Consider the following 18,015-nt stretch of genomic DNA (forward strand, 5'->3'; position numbering starts at 1 on the left):
GTTATGTTTGATTTTGGAAAAACATACTATGACACTATGTATTATGACACTTACACAATTCCAGATTTCTCAGGATTCTGCATGCATTTATTTTCATGTCTCTATGTGCATATGCATACAACTAGTTTTGTATACTCAAACATACAGCATCTTATTTAGTATTAAGTATTTCAGAAATGGAGGAAAACTTACTATTATAGGAAGTTGCTTATGTGTTGATATACTTTGTGATCCCCTTCCTAAGTTTCCCCACTGTCCTGCTTCCCTCTCCTTTTCAGTATATTTGGAACTTTTCATGAAGGCCATTTAAAACTCAAAATAGTTTCCTTCCCCATTTTTTCCATCTCTGTTGGGAGCACTGATGGAGCAATTTTGTATACTTCTCCTTCATGCTGTATGTGTATTTCCGCCTTCCTACTACGAGGAATAATTCAGTGTTGAAATAGCTATGCCTAACTTCAGAATCTTCAGAAACATTTGGGTAATTGTGAGAGTTTGTTAATGCAATTATTTGGCAGTAGCTAAATAATTTAAAATATTTTATAAAATGAAAAAGGAGGAGAGATTAAATATATGTTGATATCAGAAAAAAGATATTTCCCGTGAAAGTTCATCTAATCTTCCTCAGACTAAATAATACACAGAAAAAAACAAATGAGTAAGTGGAATATGATCCCCCCCAGTGATGACTTAAACTGGATTCCAGTATGCCTGGGTATGCCTTTTTCATTGTTATGGCAATTACATATTATACAAACAGAAATTAAGAAAGTTTGCAAAATACCTTTCAGAATTTTTACTTCTCTCTAATCTAAAAAATAATGCATAGAATAAAGAATAAACTGAAATGCTTGGCTAAAAAATACGGTTTTATTGTTCTCATGTGTGGGTCAAGGCTTTAATGTAGTTAGCTCTCATTAGTCACCTGAGTAATGTTTTGTTTTCTTTTGGGTAGAAATTTTGTTGCTTAAAAATTGACATCATAAACCAGGAGACTCAATTACATGAAGCTTTTTCATTGGTGTGTTGGTTACTGCTTTCATGGAATAGTATAATGACATACTTTGGGTGGAAGGGATGAAAAGTAAGAGATATGTGTCATATAACTATGAATTTATGATTCTAACTTTCTGGTGTTAAAGAGGAGTCATCATCTATAGTCAAATTAACTTCCAACTCTTTAGGCTGTTTCTTCATGTAAAATTTCTAGAGGGCCTTTGAATGCTTTAGAAACATCTGAAGACGACTCAGACTGTCTCTCTTCTATTGCTGTTGTTGTGTTTCTTTTGAACATAGTAGTTCTTCAAAAACAATTGGTCCCCCTGTAAAACCTGGACTTGTGTTCTTAATCTTTGCACCCATCCCCCAATGTAGTTAATCTGGAATGCAGGCTAGATATAGTAATTGGAGTGAAGGGCTGGCAATAAAATGTGAGATAGAGTAATTCAGTCTTATTTTAGGTTTAGGTAGGTTGGTACTCCATGAAGTCATTCTGATTTAAATGAAGTGGAAAGAATGTAGGTGTATATCCCTGATATGGGTGGAAAAGTAGCACAGAATTACCAAACATGTTGGAAGAAATGCTAATCTCTACAAGGTTGGGTGAGTTAGAACAATGGTAATTGTGATTTACATTAAGGCTGAAGAGAGCAACCAGATGTGGTGTTCTCAGCATGCCCTATCCCATGCACATGCTTTAAGCATTGTGTCAACTGAAGTTGGGACTGTGAACCTTCACATTTTGCAATAACAGCGATCCTCCTGTTGAAGCTGCAGTATGCATTACTTAATATTTTCAAGGTTCTCCTCCTAAAATGTTTTAAATGTTAATTTCTGAATAGAGACTTGCGGGAACAATCCTTCACTTTCACCAAGTTCAGTTCATACTTAAGTGATGCTGTGAATTTGTTTCAGCTCTGAAATATTACCAGCTTCACCGATAGCGCATATGACCTCTCCTACTGTGTTTCTGACGTGAGGTGCAGAAACTTGGGTTTCATTTCTTGTGATTCAGAAATTTTTCTTCAAATATAGTTTTGAGTTACTTTTTTATTTTATAATTTTTTTAATATGCTTAGCACATGGGAAGTACACTTGCAGCTTGAAATGAAGGCTTGCATGGATAAGCCTGTTTTGTAGAGGTTGTAAATAAAGATAGGAAAACAATTTTTATGAAATGTGGCATATCAAGGCTGCTGTACACCCCCATCTTATTTGTGATGTAAATTGCAACATTCAAGTGACATGCAAGGTGCTCATACATGAGCTATACTTAGAAAAGCAGAATTTCTGTTTGAATGTAACAAGTGTGGTGTTCTTTTGTGTTGGTTTTGTTTTGTTTTGTTTTTTAAAGCTTTTGCATGAATGTAAGGATTTTGGGTAACAAACCCAAAACTTATTTTCATATAATGTGGGTTACACATTATATTATAAGTGGAATTTTTTAGCGTTTGAAGGTGATTGGCAAGTTATAATCTGGTAACTGCTTATGTTGTGTTATTTTTTAACCTTTTTTTTCTTTTACATCTGAATATAAATAGCTCAGTAATATAGCATTGCCTGACTTCAATACTGTGGTAGGAACATCTTTATAGTATTTGTAATCTAATACTGCAGATAAATTGAGGGACACAAATAGTCTGCCCCCTGTATACTGATACTTGCATGTATATTTTGAAAGGTTGTGACTTGACTCAATTTACCAGAGATTGAAAACAGCTGTGTAATCCTTGTCTCAAGGGAGATAGTATTTGAGTGGAAGAGAGTGTCAATGCATATTTGAGAAAGTACAAAATTTAGTATTAAGGGAGTGGGTGTTTTATATTTGTTACTTTTGATTTCTGATTAAATCAGCTAGAATATAAGGATTCATGCCTCTCTCTACTAACAGTCACTGGTGTTGTTGATGAAGTTCTTCAGGGTGTTGCTATTAGTTTGTTTCTAGTCCTTGCTATCTGGATCAATATCTGTGCTTATTAAAAAATACAGGCAAGCTCTTGCTTTGTATATATGGTTTGGGTTTTTTTTAACAACTTCTCTTTGTTGAGAAACTCACTTTGGCTTTTTAGACACTTGATGTCTCTTCTGTTTATTAAGCTGTAGCTGAAAGACTATGAGCTTGTAGTGATCCCTGGTACACCCTCCTGCAATACAGGTAAATACTTAAGCACCTGAAATGCCTGTTTCTACTTCTTCCTGGAGTTGTTCCTCAAACTGTGGAGCAGTGTTATATTCAGGAAACACTCTCTGAAAGATAAATTTTCAAAGAATTCCCTTTGCATTCATGTTTTTCTGGTTTTGTATGAGGGTGTAGTTCCAGCTGTGCTTAGGATATAGTAGAATGCTTTAAGAAAAGGGCAATTTAAATTGGGAAGTAAATTATGAAACTGTGAAAGCCTGTGATTTTAAAAAAGAAGCAAATTTCTCCTGACTGAGGAATTCCTCTATTTTCCTCATAGCTTTAAATAGAAGTTTTAACTCTTCACTCTCGCTAGTTTATTTTTATAACCACATTATATTCTCGCTTCTTCCCCAGACACACACAAAGAGTCATACAATAAATGCACAGGACCCTAGCTTTTATAAAGACTTGTTTTTTCTTTTCTGGGAACATGCAGCAAAAACTTCATTACTGATTTTTTCCATTTTGCTTTCTAATTGCCCACTCAGCTTGCTGGGCCTTTGGTGGAAGTATTCCTGGTGGTGTAAAAAGAACTGAGGGGAAAAAACCCCCACCAAAACCATGGAAAGTGAAGGGCTGGCAGAAAACACAAGTAGGATATGTAGGCCTGTGCACACAGACTGTCTTAGCACATTAAATATCAGCACTTACGAGTTAGGTGCTGGCTTGCCATAGTATTATATCTGTCATATAATACTATGGCATATAATACTACAATAATATAATAATAGTATTATATGTGTCATATAATACTATGGCAGTGCAGTGATTATAAAGGTATCTCTTGTGCTCTGAAACTACAGTTTGGTGCTGAATGGTGTCTGCCCTGGCATGCTTGGCTGGGGTGGTCTGGCCCCAGAGGCTTGCTTCTACCTCCCCTTGCAGGGCAGTGAAGGTGAGGAGCTGCAGATGCTGTTTTTGTGGTGTTCTCCGGGGTGATGCCTGGCCTTCCTGAGCAGAGCAGTGTCTGCTACATGTGTGGGTACTACAGAAGTTTCTAGACCCTAGAGAGGAAGCAAGAGTAAGGAAAGCTGTGGAGGAATAGGGTTTCCATGTGCAAGAAGGAAGTCCCGTAGGAGGGTGGATCCCAGGTCCTGTCTTTCCTGCTCGGCAGAGGTCCTGTCTCCCTTGGAGATGTATCAGCAGTGGTCCCCTTCCTAAAAAACTCACCGCCAAATTCACCTTGTTTCCAGTGGTATTGTTTTCTTTCTTTTTTTCCTTTTCACAAATTTATGTATGTGCCTCTGGCCATGAGTTTTTTATATGGTTCATACTCTCCATGGATTTTAGATTTCCCCATTGCTCCTCTGGCAGCCAGTGACTGACTCCTTTGTTCAGAAATGCTGGTGGATAGCCTCAATTTTCATAATAGTCTTATGGTGAATTTGGGAGATCTGGCTTCCAGACTCTTCTCAATCTTTGGGTTTTAACTTTATAGCTCCTACATCCAGAGACAGTCCTGAAACTTCTGGGCTTGCAGACAAGGCTGGAAAAGGCCTCCCTGTCGCTGTTGTGCTCACGTAGGTTGGTGCTGAAAATAATAAAAGGTGTATCAAACACTGTATTGAGTGAGAGTTAGCAAGAAGGAATTGATTATATGGCCCAGTGATTAAGGAAGACAGGTGGGAGAAATGAATCCTGGCTTTTGGTCTTTGAGTTTGTTTGCACATCTTTTTTTTTAATTGTGTAGCTTTCTAAACTGTCCACTGAATGAAAAATAGAAATGGATATCAAAGCGCAGATGGGAGTAGCCAGGTAAGGTGTTTTGTGACTGTTAGGCCTCTGATTCCTTCTTCAGTAAGTGTCCTCATCCTTTGTGAATGCAAATTTACAAAGCCTTAGTTTTCTATGGTTTTTTTTAAATTATTATTATTTATTGAGACTAGCACTGCTGCATATCAGATCCTGAAATGTATTCTTCATTCTTAATTTATTCATTAGAGTATTATAATACTCTAATGCCTGATCTCTGACACTGCAGAAAGAGTAAGGCAATGATTTGTGCCAGAAGTTTTTTATATCTGGAGAATTCAATACAGTATATTTTCCTTTTTTTTTTTTTTTTTTTTTTTTTTTCTCCTCATCTAGACACCTAGCTGTTGGGCTGAAGAAGGAGCAGAAAAGAGGTCACATCAGCGCTCAGCATCATGGGGAAGTGCTGATCAACTAAAAGAGGTGAGAAGTTTTGCACAGTGGAGCCTTTCAAGTTTTGATATGTCCAAGACCTTTTTTAATCCCTATCTGGAGTCCAGGAAGCTGCATCCTTTCCCTTCCCTCCGTTGGTTTTGAAACAGGTTTTACCTCCAACATAAGAGTTGGTTCAAGAGTGGTTGTTGTTTTTATGCCTGTTCCGTTTCCTCCCTGCCTGCAAGACTGTGTTGGCTGTGAAGGAGTGGCCAGAGTGAGTGCTGAAGAACTAGGTTGTCGTTGCTTACCAATTTTTCTGTTCAGAGTTACCTTAGCTAGCTTTCTGTTCTTTAACACTGCTCTTCTGGAAGGGGCAAAGTATAAGTCAGTATGTTAGCATATTCTTGTTTCGAAATGTTGTTCAAGTTTTAGGGTGAAGATAGAGAGGACATCATATTCATAAATGAAAAAGGAGTTGAAGTATTGATAGAGTAATGGTATGATTACTTGAAACTGTATTTTGCTGTAGACTACAATTGGAACTAGAAAAAAACCCACCAAAATTGGATTTGCATCATGCGAAAGTAGATAGAGTAAAATGGTCTCCAGCTCAACTGAAATATCAGTATTTGTCAGTTTTTGTCTCAGAAAACACCATTCTGCCCAGAGTTCATGTAACTCTAGCTTTGCCCAGTACTTAATAACTGGCCTTCAGTCAGCTCATGCTCCTGTCAGGAAGGGTGCAGCCTGTGTTCAAGAGCTACACAGTTCTTTTTAAGAAGTTAATCTTGCACCACATTCACACAGGATGGGACTTTTGCCTGATACTTGGCTTTTGCACCCTCTCTCCTGAATCCCTTTTTAGTAGGATATTCAAAAATGAGAAGAAACATACAGGTTATCTGAGGCAAACAATTGCCAGTTGTTACTGGCAATATGTAGTCCTCTTCCAGACAGCCATTGATAGGAAGAATAGTTATCAAAAGGAGTGATGTAAATTTAATTACTTGAATTTTAAAATCAGATTTGATGAAATGGAATAATCTTGCATTCCAGTGGTGGCAATAGCCTCATTTTTAAAGATGAGGACCTTGGCCAAAGAGAGGTCAAACCAAAGAGGGTTGTCTGTTCCCATCGGATTGAGTACCTGTTATGAAACCCATCATAGCTCATTTATTAGTATATGGGCCTTCAGTTGCCTGGATGACTTCATCTGCAGCTGTGAGGAATCACTCAGAATCACAGATGAAGTGCCCAGAAATTAGTGCAGAAGGAGTTTGGTGTTAGAAAAGTTTTGGCTTAAGCATTGCCAATTAGCCCAAAGGAATTGTAGCAGGGGTAGGAATAGCATCTGTATTTCCAGGATAATGCTTGCTTGCTTTTACTGGGAGACCATCCTTCGTCTTCTGGCGGTTCCCTATCAAGTTCTGCAACAAGCAGCTTTTCTTCACCACAGTGCTGTGGCTGTCAGTGATGATGAAACCTTCAGCATGTGAGCAAGTCTCGACCATTGGATAACTGATCCATTGTGCTAGGCTGTCATCCTCTTTATGGACTGGCCACAAAAGAAAGATAAGAAACATGTGGCCAATGGGGTTTCATGGTTGCTTTCCAACAGAATGCAGTTATAGAACAAATGAGGTGCATGGAAGGGAATTGTTTCTATTCAAATTTTGCAATGGTTGTTCACCCCAAAAGCTGTCTTTGTCTTCTCCAGCTTATAGTTCTTCCCCTTCCTCTTTTTTCCTTTCTTCAGCTTCGCAAACCAGTTTTATTGCCTCTTCTAGTTCCTGAGGTTCATAGTCCTGGTGTCATTCTGTGTGCGTTACCGAGTCAGTTTCTTGCCTCTTTTCCCTTACATGAATTCCTACCCAGTTACCTTCCAACTCCATGTCTGTTCTGTCTCTCCATTGTTTAGCTTCTATTTTATTCCATTCTTTTTCTTTTCCTTTGTGTGTAAGCCCTGGTTCCAGCTCCTCTGTCTGGCTGTTCAGTGCCTCTGTGGTGGGTGTTAAGAGTTTGTTCAATACCAACAGTATCTGTCCATTCAGTTTCTTTGTGCCACAGTGCTCTGCAGTTTCTGGAAGGAGAAATTCTCTGGGGCAGTTCTGTTCAAACTAGAAAGCCCACTGGAGACAGAATTACTAGGAAATGTCCTGCCATGTGCAAACTGAAATTTTTTGCTAAAGCTTCTCCAGATACAAAAATTTTTTCAAGGGGATAGAGGGACATATTCCCAGCATAAAGGACTCCCAGACAAATGTTTGACTTTTTCTTCTAAAGCATTGGACAACAGAGCTTCCCAGGTAAAAAAGCTGTAGTAATGTGTTTAAGCACATAAAATGGTAAAATGATTTCCACCTCCCTTTCATTTTAATGTCATTCTTAAAACAACTTTAATACTTGTACTGCAATCTCTGATGGAAGTGGGATAGGAGAGCTGAATGTTGCATGGTATCCTTCAGAGAAAATTTGACAAAGCTATAGGCAGGTGAAAGCAAGAGCTGAAGTAATAGAAATAGAAGTATATCACCTCTCCTGGGTAACTGCATTTGTTATGGGTGACATAGGTAGCAGCCTATAGTTCAGCTCAGTGTTTTGAATTGTTTCCCATAGCATTTGACAGTAAACAAGTAGAGAGCTGTTTACAGTTTCCTTGGCTTGTTTTAGCACTTTGGATTCATGTTTTCTTGTTCCAACAATTAATTGAATTATTTCTAGCATGTATTTTTTTATTATCTTGATACTTGTAAACTAGCCAAACACTTGTATGCATAATTTTAATTAGTTTTTATAAAAGAAGATTGAATGTGCTTTGAAGTTTAAAAAAACTGTTTTTTTCCTTGGTGAGTTTGAGAGCTATTACGATTAAATGCATGTATTTAACACAACTGGGAACTATTTTTAAAAGATTTACATTTAGTAAACCTAAAAATGAGTATATAGACTTAAGATCGCAAGCAAGCAAATGAATTCTGTATTACCACATAAAAAAAAATTCACTTTGGGTAGTTGAAAATTGTTTTGCCCTTGAATTGAAATAGGTGGGTGTCAGGATTGAAGCTGTCTAACAGTGAAATAGGCAATGTTTGCTTTCTTGTCGTGGGTCTATTAAAAATTTAAAACTCCCCAGCTCTCAATATGGACTATGTAATGACAGAATATACTTTTTTGTCATCTAACAATTTTTTTTTTTTTTTTTTTTAATCTGAAGGGTTCTTCTGCTTGTTTTTATGAAGTCTTGAATATAACTTGTTGTAAGATAATGCCAGACCGCTTTAATATTATTTTAATAGATACATGTCTTGACTGGGAGATAAAGATTGCTATCAGTCTTTGTACTGGACACAAACCAAGTAGTGGTTTGAACCACTGGTATTTTTTCCCCTTTCAACCTGTTAGCTTGAAATTCTGTTGAATAGGAACAATTTTAGTTATAGCTTACCCTGAACTGGAATTTTCCCAGAACTGGAAAACCCCGGGATTTGAAACAAATAGCTTTCAGTTTGTGTTGGTTTTTAAAACCACGAGTATTTCAGACAGCTGATTTTTCACTTCCCTTAAGCACCTCTGTATGCTGTACCTGTTACACTGACACCAGCAACCCCCCATTAGAAGGTCCCTTTTGGTCTAACAGAGTACTTGAAAAGGACTTTGGAATAAAAGAGAATCAAATATGAGAGCTTGCACTTTTTATATGCTTTCATATACCAATTGAAAGATTGTATTCAAAGGTTTAGGGCGAATTTCTAATGCTTGTTTTGCTCTTTGACCTACTGTTTATTAACAACTGGTTCATGAATGAGAGCTCACTCTCATTAACAAGGAGTTTGGCTTATTCAGCGATAGGAAGTTACCATGTTGTGTAGCCCTAATTTGTAAAAATAAAACCTGTTAAGTGGTAAATATTAATGAGTATTTGGACAGGAATGGTGAGATGTGACATGTTCCTTCATATTAGTAGTCTGCATCTACATCTCTTCAAATGAAAAATTATCAGGATGCTCAGATTATTCCAGTGTTGTAAAGAACAGACCTAATTTGCTTATTCCTTAGGTTTGCACCATTACATTAGACTGCATGCATGTTACAAGTGGTATAGAGAAGATTCATATTTATTTCAAGTACACTTCTAGCTATAAAAATATTCAGCAAGCAAAAAACATAGGTTTTTTTCTAACTTCTTTGTTAAACAATCTTCAATGGTCATCATATAAGGGGCCTACAAAGATGTCGGAGATGGACTCTTCATCAGGGGCTGTAGCAATAGGACAAGGGGAAATGAGTTTAAACTAAAATGGGACAGATGTATGCTGTGTGTTCCCCTGTCATATGGTCACATGAGAGTACTTAGCAAATGTGGATTAAAAGGTACACTTTGAAACTTAATACCATACATGTTTACATCTTATAGAAAAGCAAAATAGTTTTAAATAATGGTATCTGAATGTTGGAAGTAAGGTTCAAATTGCATTTATTCCTTGATTTCCCCCTCCCCCTCTTTTTTTTTCTTTAGCTGTATCCTCTAAGAAAATACCTGTATTGTATGAGAACTTTCAGCCCATCTTAAAGCTAGGTTACTTGGGGAAAGCATTTGAATTGTTGTACTAAAATCGTTGTCACATTTTATGTGTCTCAGTGCACATATGTGCAAGGCTAAGGGTTTGATGTCTTCAACAACTGGATGCTTTAAAGGCTACACATTTGATCTTTTTCTGATCATTTACATGTGTTCCTTAATACGACTGTGTGTGCCCCAGTCGCCTTCATGCTCAGTAGTTGTGTGAGGGAAATGGTGTCCCAAACCCTTTATGTTCTTAGCTGTCCTGTTAAAATGGAGTGTTTTGTTACTGCACTTCGTTTTTTTTTTTTTCCTCCCAGGATAGCACGTAATTTCTTTTCTGCCTCATCTTCCTAACTGAAATATCTGTATTCCTGCCTGGGATGGAGTTCAATGTCAGAGTGTATTTACACCACTGTAATGGCTGAATCTTCAAGTACATGTTTTCCTGATACCACTCACTTGGCACCATTTTCTTTGCGCAGCAAATTCCCTAGCTCCTATTAGTTGCATCAGTTGAGTGCCCAAGAGAGAAACTGCTTCTTTGAGATTCTTAGTAAAACAGGTGCCATCAAGGCGTATGTTACAGACTCCTTCCTCAGTACACAAATTATATCTGTGTTCCTAGGATTAGTGTACCTCCTACCTGTCTGCAGCTCATTTTGGTTATGTTTGGTGCTCCGACTGTGCTGCTCTACTGCTTAGGAAGATGAAGATAAACTTCTAGGAAGTTAGCACAACTGCCTCTTCCTGTCAGTAGTAATGGCTTTATTTGAGTTTGAGGTGGAAAATAATTGGCAATAAAAACTAACCTTGTAGAGGAAAAAACACTGTTGGGATTTCAGGATTAGCTTTAGTAAGTGGCAGATTTACTCTGGACTCTCCTTGGTGAAGAGATGGAGAATCATTTAGCTTGGAGGATTCTGTTGCCCGTGTACTCAGTGTCACTGCCTGCTTAGCGTGGCTGCTCTGAAGCCGGGTTGTCTGTGCAGGGAAGCCTCTGTCCTCTGTGTGTGGAGGATGGATAAGAAATGGCAGATTTATTTTTAATATGCCCATCCTTAATTTCTCTGTTTGGTTTTTTTCTGATGGTAACTACTACATTATGGAAAGCTAGGGTCCTTCAAATTCAGGGCTAAGGACAGGTAATCTGAGAAGGCTTCATTGCATTGCATGTTTGCCTTAAGTGATCACACCAGTTCCAGATACTCAGATTATTCAACAAGTTTTCATCTTTCTGTTTCTCCCCAGTGACTCCAGAAGCCTTTTATTTCTGTTACTGTTAAGAACGTACTGGCTGCCAAAATACACATACTCTTGAGGTAGCTGAGAGAACCTCAGATTCCAGGGGCCTATGATTCCTTTAAGGATATCAGAGCTCCAAGATTTTGGTCAGCCTAGAGACATACCAGCCTATCAACACCCTCCCATTTAATGCTTTCACTGTCCAGATTTTACAGGGAGAGGCTATGTTCTCAAAGATTTGCAAGCTGTTTACAGCAGAAATCAGCGAGCGAGAGCTCTGGGGTGGAATTGTATAGATCTTTTTTATAGCATGCTCCTGAGGAAAGCTCAGAAAGTCAGATTTCATTTAAATAAATAAAAAAAGAACAACTTAACTAGGAAGAAGTGCGCAGCATCAGGGAGAGACAGCAGAAGTGAAAGATTCATATACAGCACTCTCCCTGCTTTCTCATTATTCTTGTGGCAGCCATCTCAGTCCACAGCTCTTCTGTTCTGGGCATCATTTTTCTCTTCTGTTTTTAAGGTTTTTTTAAAGGGGAAGGTGAAGATTGCTTCTCTGTTCTCCCTATTCAACAACATTCTGTTATAAGACGTAAATCTTCGTAGATGGATGTATGCTTACCAGACTGGTTACCTGCTGGCTTTTTCATCGCTCTATGGAGCTAGATTTTCTAATTACTAATACTCCTGCAGGGAGGATGGGGAAGTTCTGGACAATTATATATATTTTCCATATTTTTTTTTTTTTTTTTTTTAGAGATGAAGTATCTCTTCAGACTCCTTCAGAGTTTCTTCCAACATGATGCCTGAGTTGCACCTTTCATCAAGAGATTAGTCTCCCAGTTCTCTAAATCTAGCTCATCTGTGTTAGAAACTCAGTCCTATTAGGGTTCTGTGTTTTTTGGTATATGCTACACACAGACCCTTTTGGAAGTCTGAACTGTTTGTCTGTTGCTGAAAAATCAAAGTATTCAGCCATTTCTGAGTAGCATTTCTCTGAATATGGGTAAGAAGCTGTGGCAAGGTTTGATAAGAAGTCTTAAAGGTGATCCTTCTTTTGTGAGTGATACCAAAAACATCACAAAGAAAAGCCCACAGCCTGGAGCAAAGCTCCATCCAAACCTCTTCACCAAGCACTGTCATCTCTGATGCTGTGAAGAGTGATGTGAAGTGATTCTCTACCACAGAGTTGCTTTACAAGAGCACTGGTGATATATTTAACTACTTAGAGTTAACCACAGAGTGTGTGTACTTGTAAGCTGTCACTCAGAAAGAGAGGTTACTTTCTAGCTGATTAAGTTCTTTGAAATATGAATTCCATGTGCATCCACTTCTCCTTACTTGCCCTTCAGGTTTTTAAAAAATTGTATCTCTGGCTGAGTTAAAAATGAAATGGGGCAGTGCATGTTTTGCCTTACGTGCCAGTGTGCTGAGCGTGAGGAGAAGTGGGACTTGCCCAGAGGAAAAAATTATCCATTCTTAAAGAAGTGTCTGTACCTGTCGTGTGAATTTGCACATAGTTTAAACTTCTGAGACAATACTCACAGAGGTAAATACTCTTTCATGTAGGAATAAATAAGTGGATGAATCCCCAAATGAAATACTTTGGTTTCTTGTTAGGGAACAGGTGAAATGGATAATGGCTTTAGTTGCATTTGACATTTAAAATATGTAACTTTTGATTAGACTTCTTTGCAGCAGACTGCAGAAAAGAAAATTTCATCTGCCTGAAGGAATCTGTGATAATTTAGCCTGCAGGGAAATGCTATTAAATGTATTAAATAAGTTCTCCAAGATGAGCAGTGCATATTTGTTGCCAGTTGTTTGTGAAGGCTCTTTGCTTTTATGATGAATTATCATTGGGAAACTTTGGTTTGGTTTAAGATTAAATAGATTAAACTGTAGGCTTCATAGTCTCCAGTCGAAACCTGTTATAAGCCAGAAACTGCTACAAATTGTCATTCTGACTACTTTTGTTTGCATCAGTTATTACAGTGCTTGTTTGTAAATGAGGAAGTTCAGTAATTAAACTAAGCCTGCTGTCACGTTCAGGTTGGCAAATAGGGCAGATACTTTGGAGAAAGTATCTGTTAAACAGAAGAAGCTTTAATGCTCGTGCTTTAAGGGAAGGCAATCCCATATGTTTGTAAAATCCCCCAAAGGACTTAAAATGTCTGTGATTTGCTTTATATGTGATTATTTGAGCAGTTATCCGTTCGATAACTCACTATCACTTCACCTGAACTTCTTTCCAGCAGATTGCCAAACTGAGGCAGCAGCTTCAGCGCAGTAAGCAGAGTAGTCGTCACAGTAAAGAGAAAGAACGTCAGTCACCTCTCCATGGCAACCATATAGCAATCAGTCAGACTCAGGTAAGTAGATAGTTCCTTGTATTAATAGCCTCCTACCTTATCAGGGTTGGGTGAATAGCATTCTATTTCTTCCTGTCTGTCTTCTGTTTGTTTTCTGATGTGGTACACTGAAATGCTTAACAACCTAGTACCATGGCATCTTCACTGAAATGTATCTTATAGTCATCATATAATAAAAGAAAGAAGGGTTATAGCAGGATAGCAACTAAAATATATTAAGGTGCTGGAAAAATTTAGAGCATGGCCATATAAGACTGCATTTCCAGGAATATATGCTTCTTTCCAAGACTAATTTTTGTGGTGCGCTTTCAGAAGTGTCTGCTCCTCTGGAAGGTATTTGCTTTTCAGTTCTGCAACCCAGTTTCATCTGAGCTGGTTAAAAAAAAATAGAAGATAAAGAGAAGGAAGTACCAAGGATTGGCAAGCCAACAGTTGATCAATCTTTGGGCAGCGAGCAGAATACTAACTGGCTTGTTACGAGCAGACTTGTAATTCACCTTACCATGTATTCATCAGTAAAAGACAGCAATGCTGTATCACCAGAGATATGAGGAAAAATCTCATTTCAATGTCCCATTTTAAGAATCTTTCTGATACTTTGCTTATTGTTCAATTCCCAATCAGAGAGGCAATTTCTGCACGACATCAAGGAAAACAGTATTATAGTGTTTACTTTCTAAAAAGAAAGTGATAATTCACCTTGAATTTAAACTCAACTGAAACCAAGATGGTGCTTGCCACAGTACCCCATCCCTAGTGACTGGTAACTAGAGGAGCTATCAGACCACAGGAAAGAAGTCATGGTTTTGTTTAGGACATGCCTCTTGGTTGTTATGGTAGTCCAGAACCTTTGTCAGTGCAGACTCTTTTCTTCTAGCATAAGAGTTTGTGTCAGTACAGTTGTTACAGTATATTTTGAGAGGTTTCCATGATATTAAATGGAAAAACTGCTATCATCACCAGCCTGTTCTTGTTCCAGACACTGACTTATTGTAAAACCTCAATCAGACATAAGCTTTAGGATTCAAAATATGTCCAGATTATGTTGATGACCATTCTCATGTTCTGTACCAACAGGACATTGTGATGACAAGACTTCTCTCCAGGCATCAGCCTATGGGTTTCATATCTTTTTCTCTGAGAGGTTAAGATAAGGCTCCTAGTGTGTCATCTTCCGTTTTCTGTTGTCTTATTACTTACCCATTTTTCAAAGTGATATGTGAGTTTAGGCAAATTTTAGTACAGCTGATAATTTTAACACAGGCCTGGCTAAGACAATTATTGTTTTCAGGTCATTTTTGTTATAAAAATTTGCCTGTGCTCTGAGTATACCGATATATGTCTAATTATAAAGATGCTGACACATATGAAAAATAGCATTGGACAAATTACCTGGACAAATTACCTGACCATGAAGCAGATTCTCAGCAGGGTGCAGTGGAGGGTGTCCCATGCAGTGTCTGGTCTAGCCATTACAAACTGCCAGTGAAATTGAAACCCAATTACAAGTTCTAAAGCCCAGGCAAGGTTCAGTCAATGACTTTGTGAACCTTAAGCCACTTGTAGAAAGCAGTTAATCATGTCTCATTTGACAGTGCAGACATTTGAGTCCTGATTAAATTTCACCTACAGTGGATCCTTAGCTTGGACCCCATGTTACTAACAGGCCACTATTTGAACTCCTGAAATGTTGGTTCTGTCATTATATTTCCTGACTGCCTTTTTAAATAGCTAGTGTTTTAGAAAGAAGAAGTTGAGCCACGATAGCTGATCCTTTATGTTCCTTCTGTTTGGATAAAATCTCATGGTTAAAACCTCATCTTGTGATGAAGACATATAGGAAATCAGTATTATTCCTGAAACTTTTATGCCTCTGTAACAAAGGATCACGCTACATTTTGCGTAGAAATGGGGTTTGGTTTCCATCTCAAAGTAACCTGTTGCAGGTACCACTACGTATAGTCACAATAAAAACAGTTTTTGATGCAGACCGAAAGCCACCTAGGATATATGCTTCGAAGGAACATTCTTTAGTACTTGGAGCTTACTTAGGCATGGCTTATGCAACATCATGATTTCTGAAGAAGGTGTTCTCTGACAAGGCTGGTGAAGTTTTCAGTTCTGACACCATTGTGGGAAGCCATCCTGCAAGCAGTGTGTTTTGTCAGAGTAAGAAATGCCTCTACACAAGTGACGGGAATCTTTGGAGCTGCAGGGAGAACATGTATTGGCCAGTGAACACTGTTCATGGCTGTCAGTGTGGGTACATCTGTGCTGCTGCCAAGGTAAAGCTTTTGAGGTTGACTGCGCAAGACGCATGTGAACTCCTGCACTTGGTTCCTGTTGGTAGCAGAGCTCCACTCCAACAGTTTTTTTCTGAAACCATATTTGTATTTATTTATGTTTGATTCTTAAACTTGAAGTGATATTTTTAAAGGTCTTTGATGTAAAGTTCTGAAAAGGCAGAAGCTAATGAAATTAAAGGTTCCGAATAACTGCTTCATTTTTCATTCACTAAAGCCAACCAAAAGAGAATAAAAGTGCATTAAGTAAATATTTCAGCTGAGTGGTTAAGCTTTAGGAATGTTTCAAAATACTTTTTGGATCCCAGTTAGACCATGAGCGCCCTGTGTGTTCCCCATCCCCCTTATGCAAATTCTGTAGTCTACATCTGGAAAGTACATATAGCTGCCTACTTACTGATAAGTGAAGTACTAGAATGCTTTTATTCTAGAACACTTTGAGTTAAGTAGAGGTGATTTTAGTGGCTTTTGGTTTATGCAAGCATTTCTTTGCATGTAAACTTGCCAAGTAAAGATGGTCATCTAGAAAGCAAAATTAATACACAACTTCTTAGGGTTTTTGGTACACATCTTAGACTTTTGTCTTTATTCCATTTTCCAACTTCAAATTATATTGCTGTCTACCTTCTAGGCTTCTATTTCCAGATCAGTCCCTATGCCACTGTCAAACATTTCAGTGCCAAAATCAACTGTTTCACGTGTGCCGTGTAATGTAGAAGGAATAAGCCCCGAACTGGAAAAAGTATTCATTAAGGAAAACAGTGGAAAAGAAGAAGTATCCAAGGTAAGCTTATGTTAACATGTTTATGGTTGTTTTCCCTTCGTAATCTATAAACATGGGAAACCTTCCTCGTGGCTGAAATTAAAAACCATTTTCTTCAAAGAACTGTTTGAAAATTTTGTTTCAGTGTTTTAGGGTGGTGGTTGGATTTTTTTTGTTTTATTTTTATTTTCTTTTTTGTTTTTAAAGGGCTTCTGGCCAAACATACTTTGTTTAGAATGCCCTTTCTGTAGCAAACTTGAAAGTTTTTCGGTGAAAAGTGAAAATTTAGATTCTTCAGGCTACAGTAGTAAGTAATTAGAGACCAGGAGATTAATTAATTTGCTTTGTTTTGCATTCTTTTTCTTAGGCAAGACTTAAATTTCCTGTGCTATTCTCTGCTTTTTGGTTTTAACGCTTTTCTTCCATAAACTGAATGTGGGCCATTTTACTTCCATGAAGCTACTGTGGTACGTCATGGGGGATCTCCATGTGGGAAATACTGATAAAAGGGTAGGCTTTGCTTATGTGGGAGAACTGGAGTATTGGAATTATCATTGAGGAGCACTGAAGTGCTTAAATGACTCTTAAAATGGGAAATACTTGGTTTACAGCCACTGTTCCCTAAATAGCCAATGAAAATTTTCTGCTGTGGAATAAACTACCATTTCTTCTAATCTTCTCTAGAAGATGTAGGTTCTTTTCTTGTGAATGGTCATGCAATAGCTATTCAATGTATAAGCCAAGCTATAAAACTTCAATTGGAGGTTTCAGCAGTAAACTTTAAAAGTTTTGGAATAGTCCTGGCTTCTCCAGAGACTTAGTTGTGTGGACAAAGCATTCTTAAGAATGAAATACTGTAGTGGTAGAAATTTTATGCTAAGTTTGCTTTGCTGAGGCTGGCTCATCCCTTCAGAAGGAGTGTGTGTTGTAACAGGGGAATAAGGGAAAAAAACAAATACACAAACTAGAACAGAAACCCCAAATCAATAAACCTTGTTGCACCATCTCCAAAAGAGAGTATAAAAAGGTATGTATTTCAGTGCCACCATTGGTGTTGCTTCGGCTAGGGTTGTACTCTCCTACAGTTAGAGGACATTTCATTTATTATCAGACAAATTATCTTCCTAAATGTTGTCCTTGGGCTTTAACAGCTTATTGCTTGGGATGCAGTCTCCTAAGTTACTGAATGTGCTGGCTCTGATCCAGCAAAACAGTTAAGCACATACTTAAGTGCATTGTTGGATTGGGGCCAGAGGTGCTCAGCAGTTTACGCAACCAAGGCAATAGTGAACCCTTCCTCCAAACATCTAGCTGAGGAGAGTCTTCAGACACAAAAGAAAGTCATAAATTAGACATTGCCCTTGAAATCAAGTCCATCTTTGTGGATAGAGGGTTGTTTCCTGCTATGTAACTGTTGATTTCTGTGAAGTCTGGTCTACTGGGACCTAAAGTGGGACTCCTAG

At 38.0% G+C, this 18,015-nt stretch overlaps 1 protein-coding gene across 3 annotated transcripts in view; it reads left to right on the forward strand.

Annotated features, from left to right (window-relative positions):
- The window catches only part of GLCCI1 (glucocorticoid induced 1), a 55,993-nt gene that overhangs the window by 23,285 nt on the left and 14,693 nt on the right, over positions 1-18,015 (forward strand). Inside the window, exons 3-5 of one of the 3 annotated variants that reach the window (XM_030507755.1) lie at positions 5,270-5,356; positions 13,370-13,486; positions 16,421-16,573. In XM_030507755.1, the coding sequence (XP_030363615.1) occupies positions 5,270-5,356; positions 13,370-13,486; positions 16,421-16,573 (357 nt within the window). The remainder of the gene's footprint in view (positions 1-5,269; positions 5,357-13,369; positions 13,487-16,420; positions 16,574-18,015) is intronic. The other 2 variants (XM_030507848.1, XM_030507930.1) reach the window with 2 other exon arrangements.

Source organism: Strigops habroptila, chromosome 1, assembly GCF_004027225.2.
Source record: "Strigops habroptila isolate Jane chromosome 1, bStrHab1.2.pri, whole genome shotgun sequence".
Lineage (NCBI taxonomy): Eukaryota > Metazoa > Chordata > Aves > Psittaciformes > Psittacidae > Strigops > Strigops habroptila.